The sequence below is a fragment of the Oncorhynchus mykiss genome, chromosome 2 (genome assembly GCF_057628025.1).
Source record: "Oncorhynchus mykiss isolate SJ-2025 chromosome 2, ASM5762802v1, whole genome shotgun sequence".
NCBI classification, from domain to species: domain Eukaryota; kingdom Metazoa; phylum Chordata; class Actinopteri; order Salmoniformes; family Salmonidae; genus Oncorhynchus; species Oncorhynchus mykiss.
In genome coordinates this window covers 81073328-81095602 of record NC_143023.1, presented here as the reverse complement: position 1 = coordinate 81095602, position 22275 = coordinate 81073328, and the positions used below count along the sequence as shown (strand labels likewise).

The window sequence follows — 22275 nt, the reverse complement described above, 5'->3', positions numbered from 1 at the left end:
CAGCTAGTCTTGGGTAACGCTTGCTAGCATTGGCCTGGGGCCATCCTTTCACTTAACCAGACCCATAACCTGTCACTGGACACCAGCGTATGCTATTCATCACAGCCACAGCCCATAAAACAAATAGATGTAGCATGAAATGGTGCCTTGTTTTTGTGAACTTAAAGACTGTCATATAGAAGTGTCTGGAAAAATAAACCCCACAATAAGACACCAGAGGAAAGGGTCACCCTCTACTGGCCCTCTAAAACCACATCCAGAATCTGATCTCTCATCCAAGGACTGACCAAATCTAACTCAACAGCAGTGGGATGCAAGGTGGTATGGCTGCTAGTTTGTTGTTGTGTATCTTCTCAAGTATTAATTGACATGTTTTTCTGTTAGATTTTCTCCCGATTGTTGATTGAAGTGTGCAGATGTCACCCTAATTTCCCATTATGCTGTTTGTTTACCTAGCCTTATCTTCAGGGGTCATTGAATTATAGAGTGGTTTTACAATAGGTTGTCTTAATAATTAGGTTAAGAGTAATGGTTTTGACTGAATCACAGTTTCCTCTGGCCTCTGTGGTATCAAACGCTGAATAAAATGCAAAGGGGCTGAATAATTTTGTGGCCTGACAGATGCCACAAGTCATGACCTACCATGTCTTCATGGAAGATCTATTTTTATTGCAAATGCCACGAATCCGTGCCACATATTGAATGTTGATAGCGTAAAGGCTGAATCAATCTGAGCATTTTAAAGTCAATGAAAGTGAGCTGGAGTGAGCTGGCTGGAACTCATGTGGAGAGCTGACTTGCCTCTGCTTGCGTAAGAGCCTGGAACAATTATACCTCTCTGTCTGTGTGGCATATGCTCCCGCCAAGTGGATATGAATGAACTCCTTGGGTGCCGCTTGAAGTGCGCTTCCCATTTGGCTCAGTTTAATAGATTTTTCCAGATTGTAAATTGAAAACCAAACTAACCCAGGCTGATGTGTATTTGTGTGGATATTTTGTGATTTGTTTAGCACGCTGCTCTTGCTGCCGAACAATGATTCTGAACATAACATTACATTTTGATTGGCCCAGGCAGGAGCTATGACATATTAACCAAACCAAAATGTTATCCTCCAAATACAGATGCACAGTTGTCACTTTATTGAATTCAATTTATTTGGGTAACAGACATATACAACAAAATGTACAATGTGAACCACGAGGACATAACTTAAAAGGATATGAATTAAAACGGTTGTTTCCAAAGTGGTCCTCAATGGTAAAAATCAATAACACATATAATGATTAAAAGGCAAGTCAAAATTACAAACAACCATAAATACATTAATTTTCATTGACATCCTATGAAGTGTCATTATTCACGGCACTTTTCCCTAACCTTAATAATCGACCATATTAATTGCACATTTCGACCTTAAAAAAATTATCTAAGGATTGCACATCACATCAATCACTCAAATAAATACACCTGACCAGCACTAGGAGGCACAAGTGGCACTGGAGTGGTGTCTCTTACTTAGACAACCTTGTCCAAAAGAAAACATTTGCCTGCTTTTTAAAACGATTTCAAATTTTTCCAAGGGGAGACTATTCCATAGACAAATACCTGTATAAAAAAACATGCTCCTCACGGTACTGTTTATCCTTGGGATTTTACAAGACATAACACTACCTCTGGTATTCTAACTGGGATGGTAATAGACCATATCAATGTGGTTTTTCATATAACTTGGGGCACAATCATTTAAGATGTCGAACATATGATTAAGTTTAAGTTGGTCCACTGGACTCCAAAGGCAACAAGCTCACCTCCCGGAACTCCTGTACTCTTACAGTTGAAGTCGAAAGTTTATATACACTTAGGTTGGAGTCATTAAAACTAGTTTTTCAACCACTCCACACATTTCTTGTTAACAAACTATAGTTTTCGCAAGTCGGTTTGGACATCTACTTTGTGCATGACACATGTAATTTTCCAACAATTGTTTATAGATTATTTCACTTATAATTCACTGTATCATAATTCCAGTGGATCAGAAGTTTACATACACTAAGTTGACTGTGCCTTTAAACAGCTTGGAAAATTCCAGAAAATTATGTCATGACTTTTGAAGCTTCTGATAGGCTAATTTACCTCATTTGAGTCAATTGGAGGTGTGCCTGTGGATGTATTTCAAGAACTACCTCAAACTCAGCGCCTCTTTGCTTGACATCATGGGAAAATCAAAAGAAATCAGACAAGACCTCAACAAATTTTTGGAGATCTCCACAACTCTGGTTCATCCTTGGGAGCAATTTCCAAATTCCCGAGGGTTCCACGTTCATCTGAACAAACAATAGTACGCAAGTATAAACACCATGGGACCACACAGCTGTCATACTGCTCAGGAAGGAGACGCGTTCAGTCTCCTAGAGATGAACGTACCTTGGTGCGAAAAGTGCAAATCAATCCCAGAACAACAGCGAAGGACCTTGTGAAGATGCTGGAGGAAATAGGAACAAAGAATCTATATCCACAGTAAAACGAGTCCTATATCGACATAACCTGAAAGGCCATTCAGCAAGGAAGAAGCCACTGCTCCAAAACCGCCATAAAAAAGCCAGACTACGGTTTGCAACTGCACATAGGGACAAAGATCCAACTTTTTGGAGAAATGTCCTCTGGTCTGCAGAAACAAAAATAGAACTGTTTGGCCATAATGACCATTGTTATGTTTGGAGGAAAATGGGGGAGGCTTGCAAGCCGAAGAAACACCATCCCAACCGTGAATCACGGAGGTGGCAGCATCATGTTGTGGGGGTGCTTTGCTGCAGGAGGGACTGGTGCAAGTTATGTGGATATATTGAAGCAACATCTCAAGACATCAGTCAGGAAGTTAAAGCTTGGTCGCAAATGGGTCTTCCAAATGGACAATGACCCAAAGCATACTTCCAAAGTTGTGGCAAAATGGCTTAAGGACAACAAAGTCAAGGTTTTGGAGTGGCCATCACAAAGCCCTGACCTCAACCCTATAGAAAATTTGTGGGCAGAACTGAAAAAGCATGTGCGAGCAAGGAGGCCTACAAACCTGACTCAGTTACACCCGCTCTGTCAGGAGGAATGGGCCAAAATTCATCCAACTTATTATGGGAAGCTTGTGGAAGGCTATCCTAAACGTTTGACCCAAGTTAAACAATTTAAAGGCAATGCTACCAAATACTAATTGAGTGCATGTAAACTTCTGACCCACTGGGAATGTGATGAAAGAAAGAAAACCTGAAATAAATCATTCTCTCTACTATTTTCTGAAATTTCACATTCTTAAAATAAAGTAGTGATCTTAACTGACCTAAGACAGGGCATGTTTACTAGGATTAAATGTCAGGAATTGTGAAAAAGTAAGTTTAAATGTATTTGGCTAAGGTGTATGTAAACTTCAGACTTCAACTTTATATGTGACATAGGGGGAAATTCAGCATATACCTGATAACATTATTGACCTGCATTCTCTTTTTCAGCTGTTTTGATAGCCCAATATACCAAGCAGAGCAGGCATTCTAAAAATGACACTGAATCAAGGTTGAGACAAGCAGTTTATATAAACATTTGTTCAAAATTTCACAAATAATTTTAGCAGCAATCAGGTCACCAGAAAGGGATTGATCTAGGGATACACAAAGATAAGTTACAATCTCTTTGCCTGCACAGTTTACCTTTATCTTGTCAGCCCCAAGCAAACTAAGTTTTGTTCCAAACTAAATTGATTCTGTTTTCCCCAAATGTAGCGACAATTTGTTGTCAGTCAACCAATCTCTAACAGAATGCAATTTCTTACCCAGGGTCTCTTCTATGTAAGCCATATCCTTCCCTGATACCAGTAAGGCTGAGTCATCAGCATAAAGAAGGTGTTTGCACTTTACTATATCTGCGACATGTCATGGCAATTTCAATATTTATATTGTGTGTGTTTGGGGGGGTATTCGCTTATCAAGACATACACTGAGTGTGCAAAACAGTAGGAACACCTGCTATTTCCATGACAGACTGACCAGGTGAATCCAGGGGAAACTATGATCCCTTATTGATGTCACTTGTTAAATCCAGTCAGTGTACATGAATGGAAGGAGACAGGATAAAAGATGTTTAAGCCTTGAGACATGGATTGTATATGTGCCATTCAGAACGTAAATGGACAAGACAAAATATTTAAGTGCCTTTGAACGGGGTAAGGTAGTAGGTGCCAGGCACACCGGTTTGTGTGTTTCAAGAACTGCAACGCTGCTGGGTTTTTCCACGTTCAACAGTTTCCCATGTGTATGAAGAACGGTCCACCACTGAAGGACATCCAGTCAACTTTACACAACTGTGGGAAGCATTGGAGTGAACATGGGCCAGCATCCCTGTGGAACACTTTCGACACCTTGTAGAGTCCATGCCCGATGAATTGAGGCTGTTCTGAGGGCAATAGGGGGTGCCACTCAATATTAGACTCAGTGTAGATACCATATAGGGTCTGAAAAATGTCCAGAGGGTACATACTGTTGACCTCAATATGGTAAAGTCATGAGATGATAATCCAGTCCTACTTTTAGAAGTTCAACGCACAATTTATTTCACGACATAATAATAACATATTATGTTGCAAACCTAATTCACTTCTCAACATAATATGTTCAACATAACATTAAAATAAGAAAAGCTCATGCAAAGGAGAGTATTCATGAAAATATTGATTTGTGGGCTTTGGCAAAAGAGGTGTCACTGCACAATTAACACAGCAACAGGAGTTTGCTCCTATTATGTGCCTGCTGCGCCTGATGCACACAAACAACACTGTTTGTTTACAAGGCCTTGTTAAGTTCAGATTTCTTGATACATGGCAGTGACTTTTTTAACCTGTGGTGTATTATATATTATGCCTTTTGCAAGTGTTTGTCGGAAATATTATTCACATTAGTTATGTCACAAACTAAAGAAACTTTAACGCATAGCTGTATATAGGCTATACTAGTAGAAATTGGCGTATGGTTAATTTAAACTGAAAACGTGACACCTTATCTGCGCACTGTTCCCCTGGGTATAGAAGTGCGTCACAAACAAATATCCACAATCAAGCTAATCTCAGAGCTTCAGGGATCATCATTGGATGATCCTCCTTTTATCATTCAGAACCCATCTCCTCAAAGAGATTAATTCAAAAATAAGCCAGTGAGAACATGTTTTAAACTCAAAGGGGCGGTCTCCACACACATATTAAGCCTAGTCATGGACTAAGAAGCACTTTTAATGGCGAATATCCATGGAACAAGCATTTTAGTCTAGGACTAGGCTTAATCTGTGTCCGGCAAACCAGCCCTAAATTCTGAAATTCCAAATTCTGTACAAAATGTAGCAACTTACTGTCCATGGTGGGCTATTTACTGAAGAACCTCTGAAAATATAACTAACTTTCTAGACCATCAGATTACGTTTTGTTAATTTTAATAAAAATTAGCAATCAGATATAATAAAATATTAAACTGCCCATGGCTGTACTCTGTGCACTAGCAAAGACCACAAGAGCAAAAATAATTCTGAAGGGCATTTGCTGAGACAGTTTGGACAGCGTAATGGGCTTCTTACGTAGGTTATTAATTCTCTTACGTATATAAGGAGATCAATGCTCAAGGCGGAGCAATTCAATATCAATAGGAATACAAACACTGAAGAGCAAACAAAAGGAGGCAAAACGGCAGGGATTGGTCAATTGAGTTGAAATAGGAAACAACTTCGCGCGCTCGTAAAGCACTTCTCCAGATCAGGACCATGGAGAGCTCTAAACTGTGGACGAGAGCGGTCGTTTGTACAGCGCTGCTGTCCATCCTATGTGGTGCTGAAACGAGCGACTCAGAAATGGAAGTGGATTTGGAAACGAGAAACATTCACGACTTCTATCCACAAAATCCGAATCTAACGAACGAAAAACGTCTTGTAAGTCTAGCTATATTGTCTGTAAACTGTATGCATGAATGCTTATGTCCGCGGGTAGCTTTTTGAATTTACATTCGACTAACTCGAAAGATAAAGAGTAGGCTAAATTATGCTATATACAAAATAGAAATCACATTGTTTTTGAGAACGTGAATGGTGTTTCAGGTTTGTTGGTCAAAATGTGAATATTGACTCAAGGAATTGTAGTAATGCTGCACAATGACAAGACAGCACTTCAAGCTCTGACAGTTATGTATTTTAATTGTGTATTTCCTACTGTTTCCATAGCTTGGAGCTCTACACGAAGTTCTAAAAAAACTGCAGACCAAAAGAATTAATCCATGGGAAAAGAAATTTGGACAAGTTCCCACTGTAAGATTTTACACTCTTTCTCTGTTCAGAGAAGGTATTACTTTTTTTATTTTTAAATGACGAATAATTACCAAATGCAGAATGACAAGATCGTTTATTTTATTATGGTCCAGTGTCCTTAATGTAAGTTGTCTTAACTAGGCTATTGGAAGTTCTTCAAACATGTCATCGGATTATTTAATAAATGCGTGGTGTTTCGAAACGATTTAGAGGATGATATTGTAACCTACAGTATCCTCATTGTTTTCATTTAACAATTTGACATTAATCATTTTCAGTGCGACGTGGGGGAGCATTGCGCAGTGAGGAAAGGTGCTCGAATCGGCAAAATGTGCGACTGTCCACGGGGAGCTTTCTGCAACTTCTTTCTGTTGAAGTGCTTGTGAATGGAGGTTTATTGGATTCAATCCCCTGTCATTGTGTTATTTAAAAGAAACATATGTCATTATTTTTATGAATATTTTTCAAATACAGGCGGACTATAATTGTCAATGTTATGGTGGGACCACCAATTAGATAATGGTACATCCTATCGTTTGCTGGAGTTAGATTAAACATTTGTGTCACCTAAGTGTTACTGAGCTCTCTATATTGTGCAATAAAGTGTGTCACAACTTATTTCGTAATCATTATTTTTGGTCTCGGAATTCACTTTTTCTAGTTCAATATTTGTGCAATAGAATGTATTAATAAATGCATCATGAAGCCTCTTATTAAAAGGTTAATTAGGATTAGTAAATGTGTTAATATGCTGTTCTCATGATACAAAGATCCTATTGAGAATTTCAACAAATGTACCTCAAAACCACACGAACCTCAATTTCATGACACGTTTCCATTCACAGTAATAATAAAAACGTACATGTTAGAGGTGATGAATTAGGGAAATTAAGGCGTATTAAAGCAGTCTTCAGCCTGGGTGCAAGCTGGAGAACTAATTTAGTAAAAATTAGTCAGGATCACAAACTTGGTTGGATCTAAAACTGTACTTCAATTACATACTTTAATTATAGTCATGTTTTTCCATAAGCTATATTACAAATGTAACTTGCTCCAAACATTTATGTCAATCCATCTTCACATAAGTAGGAAAACAAAATATAAAGATGCCATTTGATCTCAGAGGGAACTGACAGTTTCAAATTTGACTGAATTGGTCAAATTTGAAAAGGGAATGTTCGTTCCAACAGACTCAATCAACACTCAAGATCTATAAAATGTTAAGTCATGTAAATCGCACACCGGACTCACAATGGTGCTGTAGTCATGAGTGTGTGATACTAGAATTATAGTGCATTCAGAACGTTTTCAAAAACCTTTGTTTTCCACATTTCATTACGTTATAGCCTTATTCTAAAATTGATTAAATATTGAATTTGTTTCATCCATCTACACACAATACCCCATAATACCAAAAACAGGTTTTTAGAAATTGGCACATTTATAAGAAATAAAATAAAAAAATACCTTATTTACATAAGTATTCAGACCCTTTGCTATGAGACTTGAAATTGAGCTCAGGTGCATCCTGTTTTCATTGATCGTCCTTGATATTTCTACAACTTGATTGGAGTCCAACTGTGGTAAATTCAATTGATTGGAAGTGATTTGGAAAGGCACACACATGTCTATATAAGGTCCCACAGTTGACAGTGCATGTCAGAGCAAAAACCAAGCCACGGGGTCGAAGGAATTGTCCGTAGAGCTCCGAGACAGGATTGTGTCAAGGCACAGTGAAGTGTACCAAAACATTTCTGCAGCATTGAAGGTCCAAGAACACAGTGACCTCAATCGTTCTTAAATGGAATAAGTTTGGAACCACCACCCTTCCAAGAGCTGACCACCTGGCCAAATTGAGCAATCAGGGGAGAAAGGCTTTGGTCAGGGAGGTGAACAAACCGAACCCGATAGTCATTTACAGAGCTCCAGAGTTCCTGTGGACTGGAAGACTAGTCAGGATCGAGGTACAGAGGACAGTACAGAGATCCTTGATGAAAAACTGTTCCAGAGCGCTCAGGACCTGATTGGGGCGAAGGTTCACCTTCCAACAGGACAATGACCCTAAACCCACAGCCAAGACAACACAGCAGTCCAGGATTCCCACACCGTCTTAAACATCAAATTCAAAGACTTTTCAAGTTGAAGTTGAAGAGCTAAGTAACTCCTCGTTTATTTCATTAGCACCAGCTTAACACAAAACATGTCGCAGAGCAAAAATATGACCTTGTTTTTCCATGAACATGACCATGACCAAATACAGTGCCTTGCGAAAGTATTCGGCCCCCTTGAACTTTGCGACCTTTTGCCACATTTCAGGCTTCAAACATAAAGATATAAAACTGTATTTTTTTGTGAAGAATCAACAACAAGTGGGACACAATCATGAAGTGGAATGACATTTATTGGATATTTCAAACTTTTTTAACAAATCAAAAACTGAAAAATTGGGCGTGCAAAATTATTCAGCCCCCTTAAGTTATTACTTTGTAGCGCCACCTTTTGCTGCGATTACAGCTGTAAGTCGCTTGGGGTATGTCTCTATCAGTTTTGCACATCGAGAGACTGACATTTTTTCCCATTCCTCCTTGCAAATCAGCTCGAGCGCAGTGAGGTTGGATGGAGAGCATTTGTGAACAGCAGTTTAGTTCTTTCCACAGATTCTCGATTGGATTCAGGTCTGGACTTTGACTTGGCCATTCTAACACCTGGATATGTTTATTTTTGAACCATTCCATTGTAGATTTTGCTTTTGTTTTGGATCATTGTCTTGTTGGAAGACAAATCTCCGTCCCAGTCTCAGGTCTTTTGCAGACTCCATCAGGTTTTCTTCCAGAATGGTCCTGTATTTGGCTCCATCCATCTTCCCATCAATTTTAACCATCTTCCCTGTCCCTGCTGAAGAAAAGCAGGCTCAAACCATGATGCTGCCACCACCATGTTTGACAGTGGGGATGGTGTGTTCAGCTGTGTTGCTTTTACGCCAAACATAACGTTTTGCATTGTTGCCAAAAAGTTCAATTTTGGTTTCATCTGACCAGAGCACCTTCTTCCACATGTTTGGTGTGTCTCCCAGGTGGCTTGTGGCAAACTTTAAACAATACATTTTATGGATATCTTTAAGAAATGGCTTTCTTCTTGCCACTCTTCCATAAAGGCCAGATTTGTGCAATATACGACTGATTGTTGTCCTATGGACAGAGTCTCCCACCTCAGCTGTAGATCTCTGCAGTTCATCCAGAGTGATCATGGGCCTCTTGGCTGCATCTCTGATCAGTCTTCTCCTTGTATGAGCTGAAAGTTTAGAGGGACGGCCAGGTCTTGGTAGATTTGCAGTGGTCTGATACTCCTTCCATTTCAATATTATTGCTTGCACAGTGCTCCTTGGGATGTTTAAAGCTTGGGAAATCTTTTTGTATCCAAATCCGGCTTTAAACTTCTTCACAACAGTATCTCGGACCTGCCTGGTGTGTTCCTTGTTCTTCATGATGCTCTCTGCGCTTTTAACGGACCTCTGAGACTATCACAGTGCAGGTGCATTTATACGGAGACTTGATTACACACAGGTGGATTGTATTTATCATCATTAGTCATTTAGGTCAACATTGGATCATTCAGAGATCCTCACTGAACTTCTGGAGAGAGTTTGCTGCACTGAAAGTAAAGGGGCTGAATAATTTTGCACGCCCAATTTTTCAGTTTTTGATTTGTTAAAAAAGTTTGAAATATCCAATAAATGTCGTTCCACTTCATGATTGTGTCCCACTTGTTGTTGATTCTTCACAAAAAAAATAGTTTTATATCTTTATGTTTGAAGCCTGAAATGTGGCAAAAGGTCGCAAAGTTCAAGGGGGCCGAATACTTTCGCAAGGCACTGTAAATAGGCAAATAAAAAACACATGGGCATAAATAGTTTTGCAACAAAAGATTAGACGAAAATCAAAATAAATAAAATATTTCCCCAACCATTATGTTCTGGAGTTGTTGGCCTTTTTGGTTAATTTGCTTTTCTTTATTTTATCGCTTACTCATTGAGTAGTTTTGTGCCCTTTCCCAAACTGTTAAAACAGTGCCCAACCCTTGCTTTTTGTTGCTATGCCCCTTCATTTGCTTTTCAGGTCATTAAATTTTTAATTGAGTAGTGTTTCTATTTCAGCTGCTTGTGCTCTTTTATCTTTTACCACCCTTTCTCAGGCTATTGGACTTGGCAATAAGAGTGAGGTTGCCTGTGCTCTCCTCTTTGAGTGCAAATTTGTCTGCTGAGGTCTCGAGAGCATTTATGTCATCTGTCAGTCTTCTTTTCTTCCCTTTAAGTTAATCTATTTAATCTATAAGGTCTTTTCTCTTTCTGTTTGTTTGCTCATCCATTCTTCTGTCTCTGTTCTTCTTGATGTGTCACATACTCTGCCTTGCAGATGCCACTGACATAAGCGGCGGTCTGTCAATGCACACATTATGTATGCCACCCACAGCTCTTATGTGGTCAACTAAACATCTCTGTGCTACATATGAATCTTCTTTCAAGTTCTCCACTTCAATCTGCCGATTGATGGAGAATCCGCGCTCTACTGAGGCTTGCCTGTGTGACAGTAAGAGGAGTTGGCGGCAAAGTCTCCATAAATTTGAGTTCTTTGTCCTATGACAAACTCATGTAAAAATATGTCCAAGCTGTCTTGGACAGGATCAAAGTTTACAAACTCAGTGATGGGCCTGGACAACGTCATCAATAAAATGTGAGTATTGTCGAATGATGTCATCACAATCTTCTTCCTTCACCCGATGACTATTTACAAGGTAGGTCAGGGCCTTCTTCAATTTTTCTGTACACAGCATCTTTCCATTTGTGCCTGCCATTTCCCTGCAGACAAGTCTCTCACAATTCTTTCAGTAACAAAGCCCAAGTCGACATGTGAGGAGTCGATGTGATTGGATGACTGTCTCACCTCGACATCAATACGTTTTTGAGGGGTCTTCGCTTCTTTCAGGAGGTCTGGCTTAATTAATCTGCACATCAAGCTCTTAAGAACCTTGAACAAGTCTGCAGAGAGAAATGGCACCATGGGCTTATCGGTCTGGTAGCGTGTGAGGAATGGTGTCACTTCTTTGCTCACTGACAAGATGAAATTCAGTTTTGCTGTCATGAGAGGTTCCTTACCGTCTCCTGAATCACCTCAAAGGACTTTGTGCCTGGATTTGGATCGCTCTTCTCTACAGCCTTCACATATGTTGCCATATGGGGTAAAAACTCTAAAGCTCTTTCAAGCAAGGACGCATTTTCAACCCACTGTGTCTTGCAAAACGTAAGTGGCATTGGGGGATCTGATGAACCAATGATGTTAAAGCAGTCCTCCCTGCGGGCTGGAGTATCCTTCAGAAGTTGGTACATAGCATGCAGTACACTGTCAACTTTCCACTCTCTCTTCCACTCCCTTCTGAAATGCTCCATGTACAATATGGAGACCGCAACTGCCAATGTCTATAAGGTGTACATCAAAATCTAGGCGGGACTTCTCAACCTTTGAGTAAAATGACCAATTTACATTTGGTCCATCCATGGAGATCTGAACCATGTTTTTCTTTGGTAGATCTTCAGTGCTCTTCTCATAGACAGCTTTAAGGTCCAACGCTATCACATGTCCCACAAATTTAGAATCATAAAATCTCATCACAACTTTATCCTCATCCCATAAACAGACATGAAAGTCACTGTTTTGACTGTGTTTTTCTGTTAAGGCTCTCATCAAAGAGAAGTACATAGTTCTCCTCCCCAGCAGACAGTTTTTTAGATAAGTGCTTGAAATGAGGAGCCAAGCCATGTGTGCACAAATAGCTGGACTTTGTTGCCACACACGTTGAGGTCTTGGCTATTGCACTGTCTGGGAACATCTCTGAGAACAGCACACCTAAGGAGTAAAACATTTATTTTTTATCAAACACGTATTTATGTTTCTAGCCTGTGTGTGAATGTGTGTTACAGGGAGAATATGAAATATGAAAACAAACATGTTCCTAAAAATAATGTAATGTTACAGGTAACAGTTTATAAACCATGCCACTTACCCGTGCGTTCACTAGAGTGGAAAGAGGTAACTCGATCATATTGAGACACCACAATGTGTCCTCTTTGGGAACGCCAGTTAAAATGGACTGTCTTGAGGTGGTAGTAGTTGTAGAAGATTGTCTAGGTGGTGATGTAGATGACTTCGCCACATAGTTCAATTGATTGTGAGCTGTAAGAAAATAAGTATCAAAGTCTGATGAATGACTAGCTAGCTGGCTAACGTTAACATTAGTCATTAAACGTTGTCACCAACAACTCTAGTGAACGTCCTTTACGTTAAGTTAAACTTTCAGCTAACATTAGACAACTGTCATTTATTTCAAATGCTCACTGTCCAGCGCTGCTTGCCGCAAGTTGGCTAACGTAACGTCAACTTAGCTAACATTAGCTAGCTAGCTAGCTAGCATGATAGGTGTGATTTTGGGAGAATTTAGACTTCTTAGATGATAAGTCTTTGTAAATGTCTTTGGGAGGGCCACGAGTCCAGGAATAGACATTTTCCAGGCATAGCTTAAGGTTCGCTTAACGTTAGATTTCTCACTTGCCGCTGTTTAACCTGCGTCATTCAACTTCAAATCACTCATGTACGTGACCGTCGCACTTTCTCAGGGCAGGTGGCCGGTGAAACAAGGACACACAAAAGGCACACAGACAGCGGAACGTAGTCTATTACTGACGTAAAAAAAAGTGTTTAATAACTGCAATTTCTATTCTTGCACAAGATGTATAAATTCAAGCACTTTCAATGTCCCATGTCTATTTTCAAAAACTTAAAAAAGCCTTGATTTTCTCTCAAATTCACAAACTTCGAAGGACCCGTGGGAACCCTAGACAAGTGTCAATGTCCTTGCGTGGCCCAGCCAGAGTCCGAACTTTACCTGATCGAACAACTCAAGATCTGCAAATAGCTCTACAGCGAAGCTCCCCATCCAACCTGACAGAGCTTGCGAGAATCTGCAGAGGTATGGGAGAAACTCCCAATACAGGTGCGCCAAGCTTGTAGCTTCATACCAAAGACTTGAGGCTGTAATCACTGCCAAAGGCACTTCAACAAAGTACTGAGTAAAGGGTCTTAATACTTATGTAAACGTGATATTTTAATACATTTGCAAACACTTAAAAACCTGTTTTTGCTTTGTCATTATGGGGTTATTGCGTGTAGAATGAAGAGGGGAAAAAAACTATTGAATCCGCTTTAGAATAATGTAACAAAATGTGGAAAAAGTTTCCGAATGCTCTATAGTATAGGAACTAAACTTTATTGTACAAAGCCTGAAATTACAGTTCAATTGAGTCAAGGACCAAGTGCTTATCCAATTCAAATTTCCATCAACCTAGCATACGCAATTAAGAATCACTCATACGGATCTACTTGTTCTAAACAGCAAGACCACTCGGAGACTCATTGCTTTTTTTGTACATTTTGTATTTATTAAGAGATATATTACAAATGCCTAGACTCCTCTGGGTGTCTTGAAGTTCATTCCGACAGTTGGCTGGGTGACCTGCAGGTTGGACAGACTGCCGAAGTCCTGGAGGAAAGAGAAAGATTAAATTCAATTTCACCATCAAGTAACCACCAGAATACACCACAAGTTCATGCTAACGATGTAAACCACCGAGCCTTGTCTCATTCCCCGTCAGTAGTATCACCCTGAAGTTAAGATTGTGGAGGATGTTGAATACAGGGTTTGACAGGAACCGGTATGCCAACAAAACACAAGAACATTTTTCAAAGTCACTGTTCCTGTACTTTCAATGACTATGGCAAGTCATGCCATAGTCACCTTCGATACAGGGTTTAAGCCATGGTGTTATCTTAAGTCTAATCATACTTTTGTGTATGTGGACACCCCTTCAAATGAGTTGATTTGGCCATTTCAGCCACAACCTTTGCTGACTGGTATATAAAATTGGAGTACACCGCCATTAAATCTCCATAGACAAACATTAGCAGTAGAATGGCCTTACTGAACCGAGCTCAGTGACTTTCAACGTGGCACCATCATTGGATGCCACCTTTCCAACAAGTCAGTTTGTCAAATTCCTGCCCTACTAGAGCTGCCCCTGTAAACTAAGTGCTGTTTTTGCGAAGTGGAAACGTTTAAGAGCGACAACGGCTCGGTTGCGAAGTGGTAGGCCACACAAGCTCACAGAACAGGACTGCCGAGTGCTGAAGCTTATTAAAAAAAATATATATATATATATATTTTTTTTCAATCTCCTGTCCTCGGTTGCAACACTCACTACAGAGTTCCAAACTGCTTCGAAGCAACATCAGCACAAGAACTGTTCGTTTGGAGCTTCATGAATTGGCTTTCCATGGCCGAGCAGCCACACACAAGCCTAAAATCACTATGCACAATGCCAAGCATCGGCTTGAGTGGTGTAAAGCTCGCCGCCAATTTGACTCTGGGGCAGTGGGAAAGCGTACTCTGGAGTGATGAATCATGCTTCACCATCTGGCAGTCCAACAGACGAATCTGTGTTTGGCGGATGCCAGGAGAAGGCTAACTGTCCGAACGCATTGTGCCAACTGTAAAGTTTAGTGGAGGAGGAATAATGGTCTGGGGCTGTTTTTCATGGTTCGGGCTAGACCCCTTAATTCCATTGAAGGGAAATCTTAACGCTACAGCAAACAAAGACATCCTAGACGATCCTGTGCTTCGAACTTTGTGGCAACCGTTTGGTGAAGGCCCTTTTCTGTTTCAGCATGACAATGCCATTGTGCACAAAGCGAGCTCCATACACAAGCAGGTGTCCACATACTTTCGATCAGGTAGGGTTTATTCATCATGAAGACACCAAACGTAACTGCCTGCGAGGGACTTACCAGTAGTTTGAGCATCTCCTTGGTGTCAGGGTCCACCTCTATGATCTCCTGGTCAAGAGCAGAAACCTGGAAACAGAAAAGTTAGTGGTAATGCATCATATCAACACTGTCCAGACACATTAGTAATAGTGTGCATAGTAAACTGGCAACAGTTAAATACATCAATTCAACAGAGCTCACAGCAGTTACTGGCTGCCTGGGGCAATGTTTACAGGGCTGGCAACCTTTTAGAGTACCAGACATGAGTGGCAATTTGGGGTTCTCTTTCCCCCTGCACGCTCGTGCGCGCTGTTTATGAGTCTGATTGCAACTATAAAATTGTACCAAATCAAGTCTATATAAGGTTGGAATACTTTCTTGACCGCATTCCATTCACACATTTGTAAAAGTCACTAACAAGTTCTAATTAGAAACACACCAAGGGCCTTTATTCTTGGTGGGTTTTTTTTATTAATTAAAAATGCACAAATTTATTAAAACATGTATAAATATCTTACCCACAATACATTTTTTTTAACTCTGATATGACAAATGTTTGAAGCAGAGCATGAGTATCAAATAAACATGTTATTCATAAAAAAACAAAAAAGCTATGATAGGAAACAGTGGGTGAGAACAAATCTTCGGGAGACCTTCAAATGTTCAGGAAATTATTTCCTCGGCACATTTGCCTGGTAGCTGAGGGAGGCTCCGTACTGGGTTTTGTTCTTGGAAACAAGACGGAATATTCGTTCGCAGTCTGCACTCAGACTCCATTTAATGCCAAGATGTTTATATTGATTTTTTTTATTATACTTCTGTAATGCTTTGTGATGTGGCTCCTAATTACAGTTACAATCATTCAGGTTGCGTGATCCGTCGAAAACACAACTAATGGGACGCAGAATTAAATGTATATCACACTCGCACAAATGCGACCAGTTATTTTTCGTATTTGCATTTAATTTCTTTCACTAGAAATGCGAGTGAACACTTTAGAGCCCAATGAATGTTGATCTTACGTTCGCTTGAAACAATTAGTTTATCTTTCCACAACACACATAGTGAAAGGGATTTATCCATGCTTTTACGTACAGCTGACAGTTGGCAAACTCAGCATCACAACATACAGGAGGGGCAGACACGGGGTAGCTACGTTGAATAATGATGTATTAATCTCCATGTCTGTTGCCAACTCCGTACGTGTGTGTTGCAGCTCCAGAATCGGGATGTTAAATCCACTGAGTAACTATTTAATTAAATAAAAAAATAAATAAAATCAGGCCCTATTCATTTCTGCGTAATTTTAACTCGGATCTCGTACCTGGACAGAGAATTGCGAAGTTGGAACGCAAAATGCGTGCATGTTGGCAGGTCTAGGTTTACGATGTTACCACATTGTTTGAAAGATACAGGGTTTGACAGGAACCAGTATTCCAACAAACACGGGAAAAGCTTTCAAGATCACTATTCCTGTACTATCAATGACTATGGCAACAGTCATGCCATAGTCACTTTCGATACAGGGCAAATCAAAGAATGAGAATTTGACTTGACTCAAATTATTTCCACATCCCAACTATACACTAAAGATAACCAATGGCAGCAAATAAAGGAGATAAATGACCCAAAGCAGTTTATGGATGCATCTTTCCGTGCCTAGGCAAAGTAGGAACATGCATAGTAGAGGTCGACCGATTAAATCGGAATGGCCGATTTCAAGTTTTCCTAATCAGAAATCTGTATTTTTGGGCGCCGATTTTGCCGATTCTATTTTTCCCTGGGCAAGTCAGTTAAGAACACATTCTTATTTTCAACGACGGCCTAGGAACGGTGGGTTAACTGCCTTGTTCAGGGGCAGAACGACAGATTTTCACCCTGTCAGCTCGGGGGATCCAATCTTGCAACCTTACAGTTAACTAGTCCAACGCTCTAACCACCTGCCCTCTCATCGCCCTCCACGAGGAGCCTGCCTGTTACGAGAATGCAGTAGAAGCCAAGGTAAGTTGCTAGCTAGCATTGAACTTCTCATTAAAAAAAATCAATCATAATCACTAGACATACACATGGTTGATGATACTCGTTTATCTAGCGTGTCCTGCGTTGCATATAATCGATGTGGTGCGTATCGTTGCTCCAATGTGTACCTAACCATAAACACCAATGGCCTTCTTAAAATCATTACACAGAAGTATATATTTTTAAACATGCACATTTAGCTAAAAGAACTCCAGGTTAGCAGGCAATATTAACCAGGTGAAATTGTGTCATTTCTCTTGCGTTCATTGCACGCAGAGTCAGGGTATATGCAACAGTTTGGGCTGCCTGGCTCATTGCGAACTAATTTGCCAGAATTTTACGTAATTATGACATACATTGAAGGTTGTGCAATGTAACAAGAATATTTAGACTTAGGGATGCCACCCGTTAGATAAAATATATCTGTATTTTACTGAAATAAATGTTTTGTTTTCGAAATGATAGTTGCTGGATTCAACCATATTAATGACCAAAGGCTTGTATTTTTTGTGTGTTATTATGTTATAATCAAGTCTATGATTTGATAGAGCAGTCTGACTGAGCGATAATAGGCAGCAGCAGGCTCGTAAGCATTCATTCAAACAGCACTTTTGTGCGTTTTGCCAGCAGCTCTTTGCAAGCACAGCGCTGTTTATGACTTCAAGCCTATCAGCCTAATGGCTGGTGTAACCGATGTGAAATGGCTAGCTAGTTAGCTGGGTGTGCGCTAATAGCATTTCAAACGTCACTCGCTCTGAGACTTAGTTATTCCCCTTGCTCTGCAAGGGCTGTGGCTTTTGTGGAGCGATGGGTAACGCTGCTTTGAGTGTGGCTGTTGTCGATGTGTTCCTGGTTCGAGCCCAGGTAGGGGCGAGGAGAGGGACGGAAGCCATTCTGTTACACTGGCAATACTATAGTGCCTATAAGAACATCCAATAGTCAAAGGTATATGAAATACAAATGGTATAGAGAGAAATAGTCCTATAAATACTATAGTAACCACAACCTAAAACCGCTTACCTTGGAACATTGAATGTTCATTGAATGTCTCATGTTAAAAGGAACCACCAACTTTCATATGTTCTGAGCAAGGAACTCAAACTTCAGCTTTTTTTTTTTAACATGGCACATATTGCACTTTTACTTCCAACAGTTGTTACATTATTTAAACCAAATTGAACATGTTTCATTATTTATTTGAGACTAAATTGATTTTATTGATGTATTAAATTAAGTTAAAATAAGTGTTTATTCAGTATTGTTGTAATTGTCATTATTACAAATAAATAAATAAAATAAAAATTGGCCGATTAATCGGTATCGGTGCCAGCAAGTATAGATGCACTGTGCTCCGATGCTCAAAAGTGTGGGTGGGGACACTTACCTCTGGGACGTAGTTGTCCCTCCTCTCCCTCTCCTCCTCCTGCAGCTTGATGGAGATGCCTCTGACGGGACCCCTCTGGATGCGCTTCATCAAATGGGTCACATACCTAAGAGTACAAACCAGAATTCAGTTAATTCATGCACAACATCACAATTGTAACAGCATTAGATCAGACCATGGGTTCAAACAAAAATATTTATGCTAGATCACTGAAAACTAGTTTAACATGATAATTAGGTTTCACTCAAGTTTAGGTTGTTGCGGACGAGAAAGATGTTTGAAAGACAGGGTTTGACAGGAAAAGATATTCCAACAAACACGGTAAAATATTTCCGTCACAATTCCCGTAACATCAATGACTATGGCAACAGTTGCGCCATAGTCACTTTCGATACAGGTTTTTATGTGGCAAACTAGCAATAATCAGCTAGGTCAGGGATATAATATAATCAATAACTCCCTCCAAGCCATGCTATTAGAAGTAGTGTTTTGAAATCCAACCTGATTGAAGTGCAGCATAGTACATGTCATATGAAACATCTTTCTCTAAGGAGGACCTGAGCCCTAGGACCATGCCTCAGGACTACCTGGCCTGATGACTCCTTGCTGGCCCCAGTCCACCTGGCCGTGCTGCTGCTCCAGTTTCAACTGTTCTGCCTGCGGCTATGGACGCATGACCTGTTCACCGGACATGCTACCTGTCCCAGACCTGCTGTTTCCAACTCTCTAGAGACAGCAGCTCCTGTAGAGATACTCTGAATGATCGGCTATGAAAAGCCAACTGACATTTACTCCTGAGGTGCTGACCTGTTGCACCCTCTACAACCACTGTGATTATTATTATTTGACCCTGCTGGGCATCTACGAACATTTGAACATCTCGGCCATGTTTTCTTATAATATCCACCCGGCACAGCCAGAAGAGGCCTGGTCCCTCTAGGATCTGGCCTTTTTAGGGAGTTTTTCCTAGCCACTGTGCTTCTACACCTGTATTGCTTGCTGTTTGGGGGCTTAGGCTGGGTTTCTGTACAGCATTTTGTGATACCAGCTGATGTAAGGCTTTATAAATCAATTTGATTCATGAAATTAATAAAAATATTCAGCATTGAAAAAAAGCAAAGGAGCCAATTAGCTGACACCGACATCCCAAAATGGCTGCTGTGGTTTCTGCTACCTATCATGAGGATGAAAAGGGCAGTTTCCAGAAAAACGAGCAGCCATTTCATCTTCTCAGTATAACAGTTGGAATAACGGGACAATTCAGAGTACAACGCATTTCTCATCCATGATCGCGGTACGCTTTCCGAGCCATATCTCGTGCTGGCTCCGTGGTGACTTTATTTAAGAAAATTGCCTGTCCGACCCTGACCTGCTGGCTACACCCAAAACTAGACCCAGGAGTTAAGACACGGGTGACTTCCAAATTGAGAACGAAGAAAATATCACCACGGTTGGTTGAACGTTGCTGTTCAGCGTTGTCTACGCAACATCTGCTGCTTGACCTCAGACAAGCTTTATATATGTTGCTGAGGTTCGAGTCAGCTTGACTATTAAGAGACAATAAAGCTGAAGAAACCAGACTCACCCAGCGATCTTGTTGCGGAGCTTCTTGCTGGGGATGATAGCGATCTCTTCGCACACCCTCTTGTTGGTGTGGAAGTCATTTCCCAGCCGGGTGTAGTACTTCTCAATGATGACCCGGGCGGCTTTTTTCACCGTCTTGGTCCTGACTCGTCCCTGTGGAACAAAGGAGTTGTGCAAATGACTAGGTTATCCTGATCACCTGAACGTTCAGAATGGGATTACCTTTAATGGATTTAAAATATCTGAGAGAACCAGGGTTCGGTAGGGACTTTGGACCCATCGAACACGGGAAAGACCCTCAATTCACGTTCTGTACTATCAATGACCTGGCCACTTTCGATACAGGGTTCAACGTAAATTACATTTCAAAAGCGGTTGACATTTTAGGAGGTATAAGTACGCCAACGGCTGGCATGACCAGGCAAGCTACATTTGGATCTAACATACAAGGTTGTACCTAATACTAACGAGCTAGCAACTTTGCGCAGACTGGCTACCTAGCCAACTACCTACTTGCTAGTAAATGGATCTCACGATTAACTACACCGGTGAGTAAGTCAGAAACAATGGGTACCCTACATTGGGAAAACAGACCACCTATGGTTAATTAGCTAGTAGGATGATTCCGCAATCAGCTAGTTAGCTACGCTAATCTGTACCACGGAACAAAATGTATTTCTTACAAACAGTTGAAACCAACGTGCAAAACCACTAACCACATAGCGGAAAATGTGTACAATATTAAAGTCATGACCAGTTCTCTACTGATTGTAATCAAATAAAGACATGGAAAACGTGGTTGTTCATGTGCAGCCAAATGCTAGCATAATGCTTCTTCCGTTAGCATCTCGGCGAACCCTCGTCATATTGTTCAAAAAAATCTGCCAGGAAGGGCATCCTAACGCAATATGTCACTGCGATTGTGTAATATATACAACATTTCACTATTCTAGAGATAAATACCATTTTGGATACTAAAAAACTGAGGATTACGATAGATTTAGAGGGGTTGTAAATGTTGAAGTACCCACCATGTTGAATCGGGCTGGTAGAAGAGGACTATACAAGCGCTTCAGCGGAAGTATAATAAGAGGGCACGTGGATGTGGGAAACCAAAGGGAAAAGGGTGCCACCCCCTAGTGGTAGAAGAATTCGCAAAAATATACAACCAGACTTGCAGTTCATTACAGCTATATTACTGTACATTTGGTTTCCCCAGTTGAGTGAAATTATTGCGCGTAAGTGCGGCAGTTAGTCTAGCGGTTAAGAGCGTTGGCCAAGTAACCGAAAAGCCGCTGGTTCTATCCCCGAGCTGACTAGGGGGAAAAAATGTCGATGTGCTCTTCACGTTTTTATTTGTATTTTATTTAACCTTTATTTAACTAGGCAAGTCAGTTAAGAACAAATTCTTATTTACAATGACGGTTATCACACAACGCAATGCTACAGATGTCTCGAGTTTTGATTGACATGATGACTGCAGGAATGTCCAACAGAGCTGTTACCTGAGTATTTAATGTTAATTCCTCTACCATAAGCCTCCAACAAAATTGTAGAAAATTTGGCAGCAGTACATGCAACTGGTCGCACAACAGCAGACCACGTGTCGCCACGACAGCCCAGGACCTCCACATCCGGACAACCCCCTCTCCCTCAATGTGATCAAGACAAAGGAGATGATTGTGGACTACAGGAAAAGGAGGGCCGAGCACGCCCCCATTCTCATCGACGGGGCTGTCGTGGAGCAGGTTGAGAGCTTGGTGTCCATATCACCAACAAACTAACATTGTCCAAACACACCAAGACAGTCGTGAAGAGGGCACGACAAAACCTATTCCCCCTCAGGAGACTGAAAAGATTTGGCAATGGTCCTCAGATCCTCAAAAGGTTTTACAGCTGCACCATCGAGAGCATCCTGACGGGTTGCATCACTGCCTGGTATGGCAACTGCTCGGCCTCCGACCGCAAGGCACTACAGAGGGTAGTGCGTATGGCCCAGTGCATCACAGGGGGCCAAGCATAGTCACTTCAATAACTCTACCTACATGTACATATTACCTCCGCACATTGACATTGACTCTGTGCCGTTACCCCCT

The 22275-nt window shown here is 40.8% G+C and overlaps 2 protein-coding genes and 2 non-coding genes across 4 annotated transcripts; 1 reads left to right on the top strand and 3 right to left on the bottom strand.

Moving 5' to 3' along the window:
* Positions 1 to 5657: 5657 nt before the first annotated feature.
* Positions 5658 to 6940, top strand: cart2 (cocaine- and amphetamine-regulated transcript 2). Its single transcript, XM_021573503.3, has 3 exons — positions 5658 to 5950; positions 6239 to 6322; positions 6601 to 6940. Exons 1-3 carry the CDS (start codon positions 5786 to 5788, stop codon positions 6706 to 6708), a joined length of 357 nt encoding a protein of 118 aa, XP_021429178.1. The 5' UTR covers positions 5658 to 5785; the 3' UTR covers positions 6709 to 6940.
* A 6849-nt stretch (positions 6941 to 13789) lies between these two features.
* LOC110497399 (small ribosomal subunit protein eS17) lies at positions 13790 to 21423 on the bottom strand. The gene is made up of 5 exons (XM_021573490.3): positions 21211 to 21423; positions 20181 to 20332; positions 18596 to 18701; positions 15214 to 15279; positions 13790 to 13912 (listed from the first exon to the last, which is right to left on the bottom strand). Exons 1-5 carry the CDS (start codon positions 21211 to 21213, stop codon positions 13835 to 13837), a joined length of 405 nt encoding a protein of 134 aa, XP_021429165.3. The 5' UTR covers positions 21214 to 21423; the 3' UTR covers positions 13790 to 13834.
* On the bottom strand, positions 16592 to 16720 carry LOC118944144 (small nucleolar RNA SNORA71). The gene has a single exon (XR_005039450.1). It is a non-coding gene; the product is annotated as a small nucleolar RNA SNORA71 (small nucleolar RNA).
* On the bottom strand, positions 18870 to 18994 carry LOC118944145 (small nucleolar RNA SNORA71). The gene has a single exon (XR_005039451.1). It is a non-coding gene; the product is annotated as a small nucleolar RNA SNORA71 (small nucleolar RNA).
* Positions 21424 to 22275: the final 852 nt, after the last annotated feature.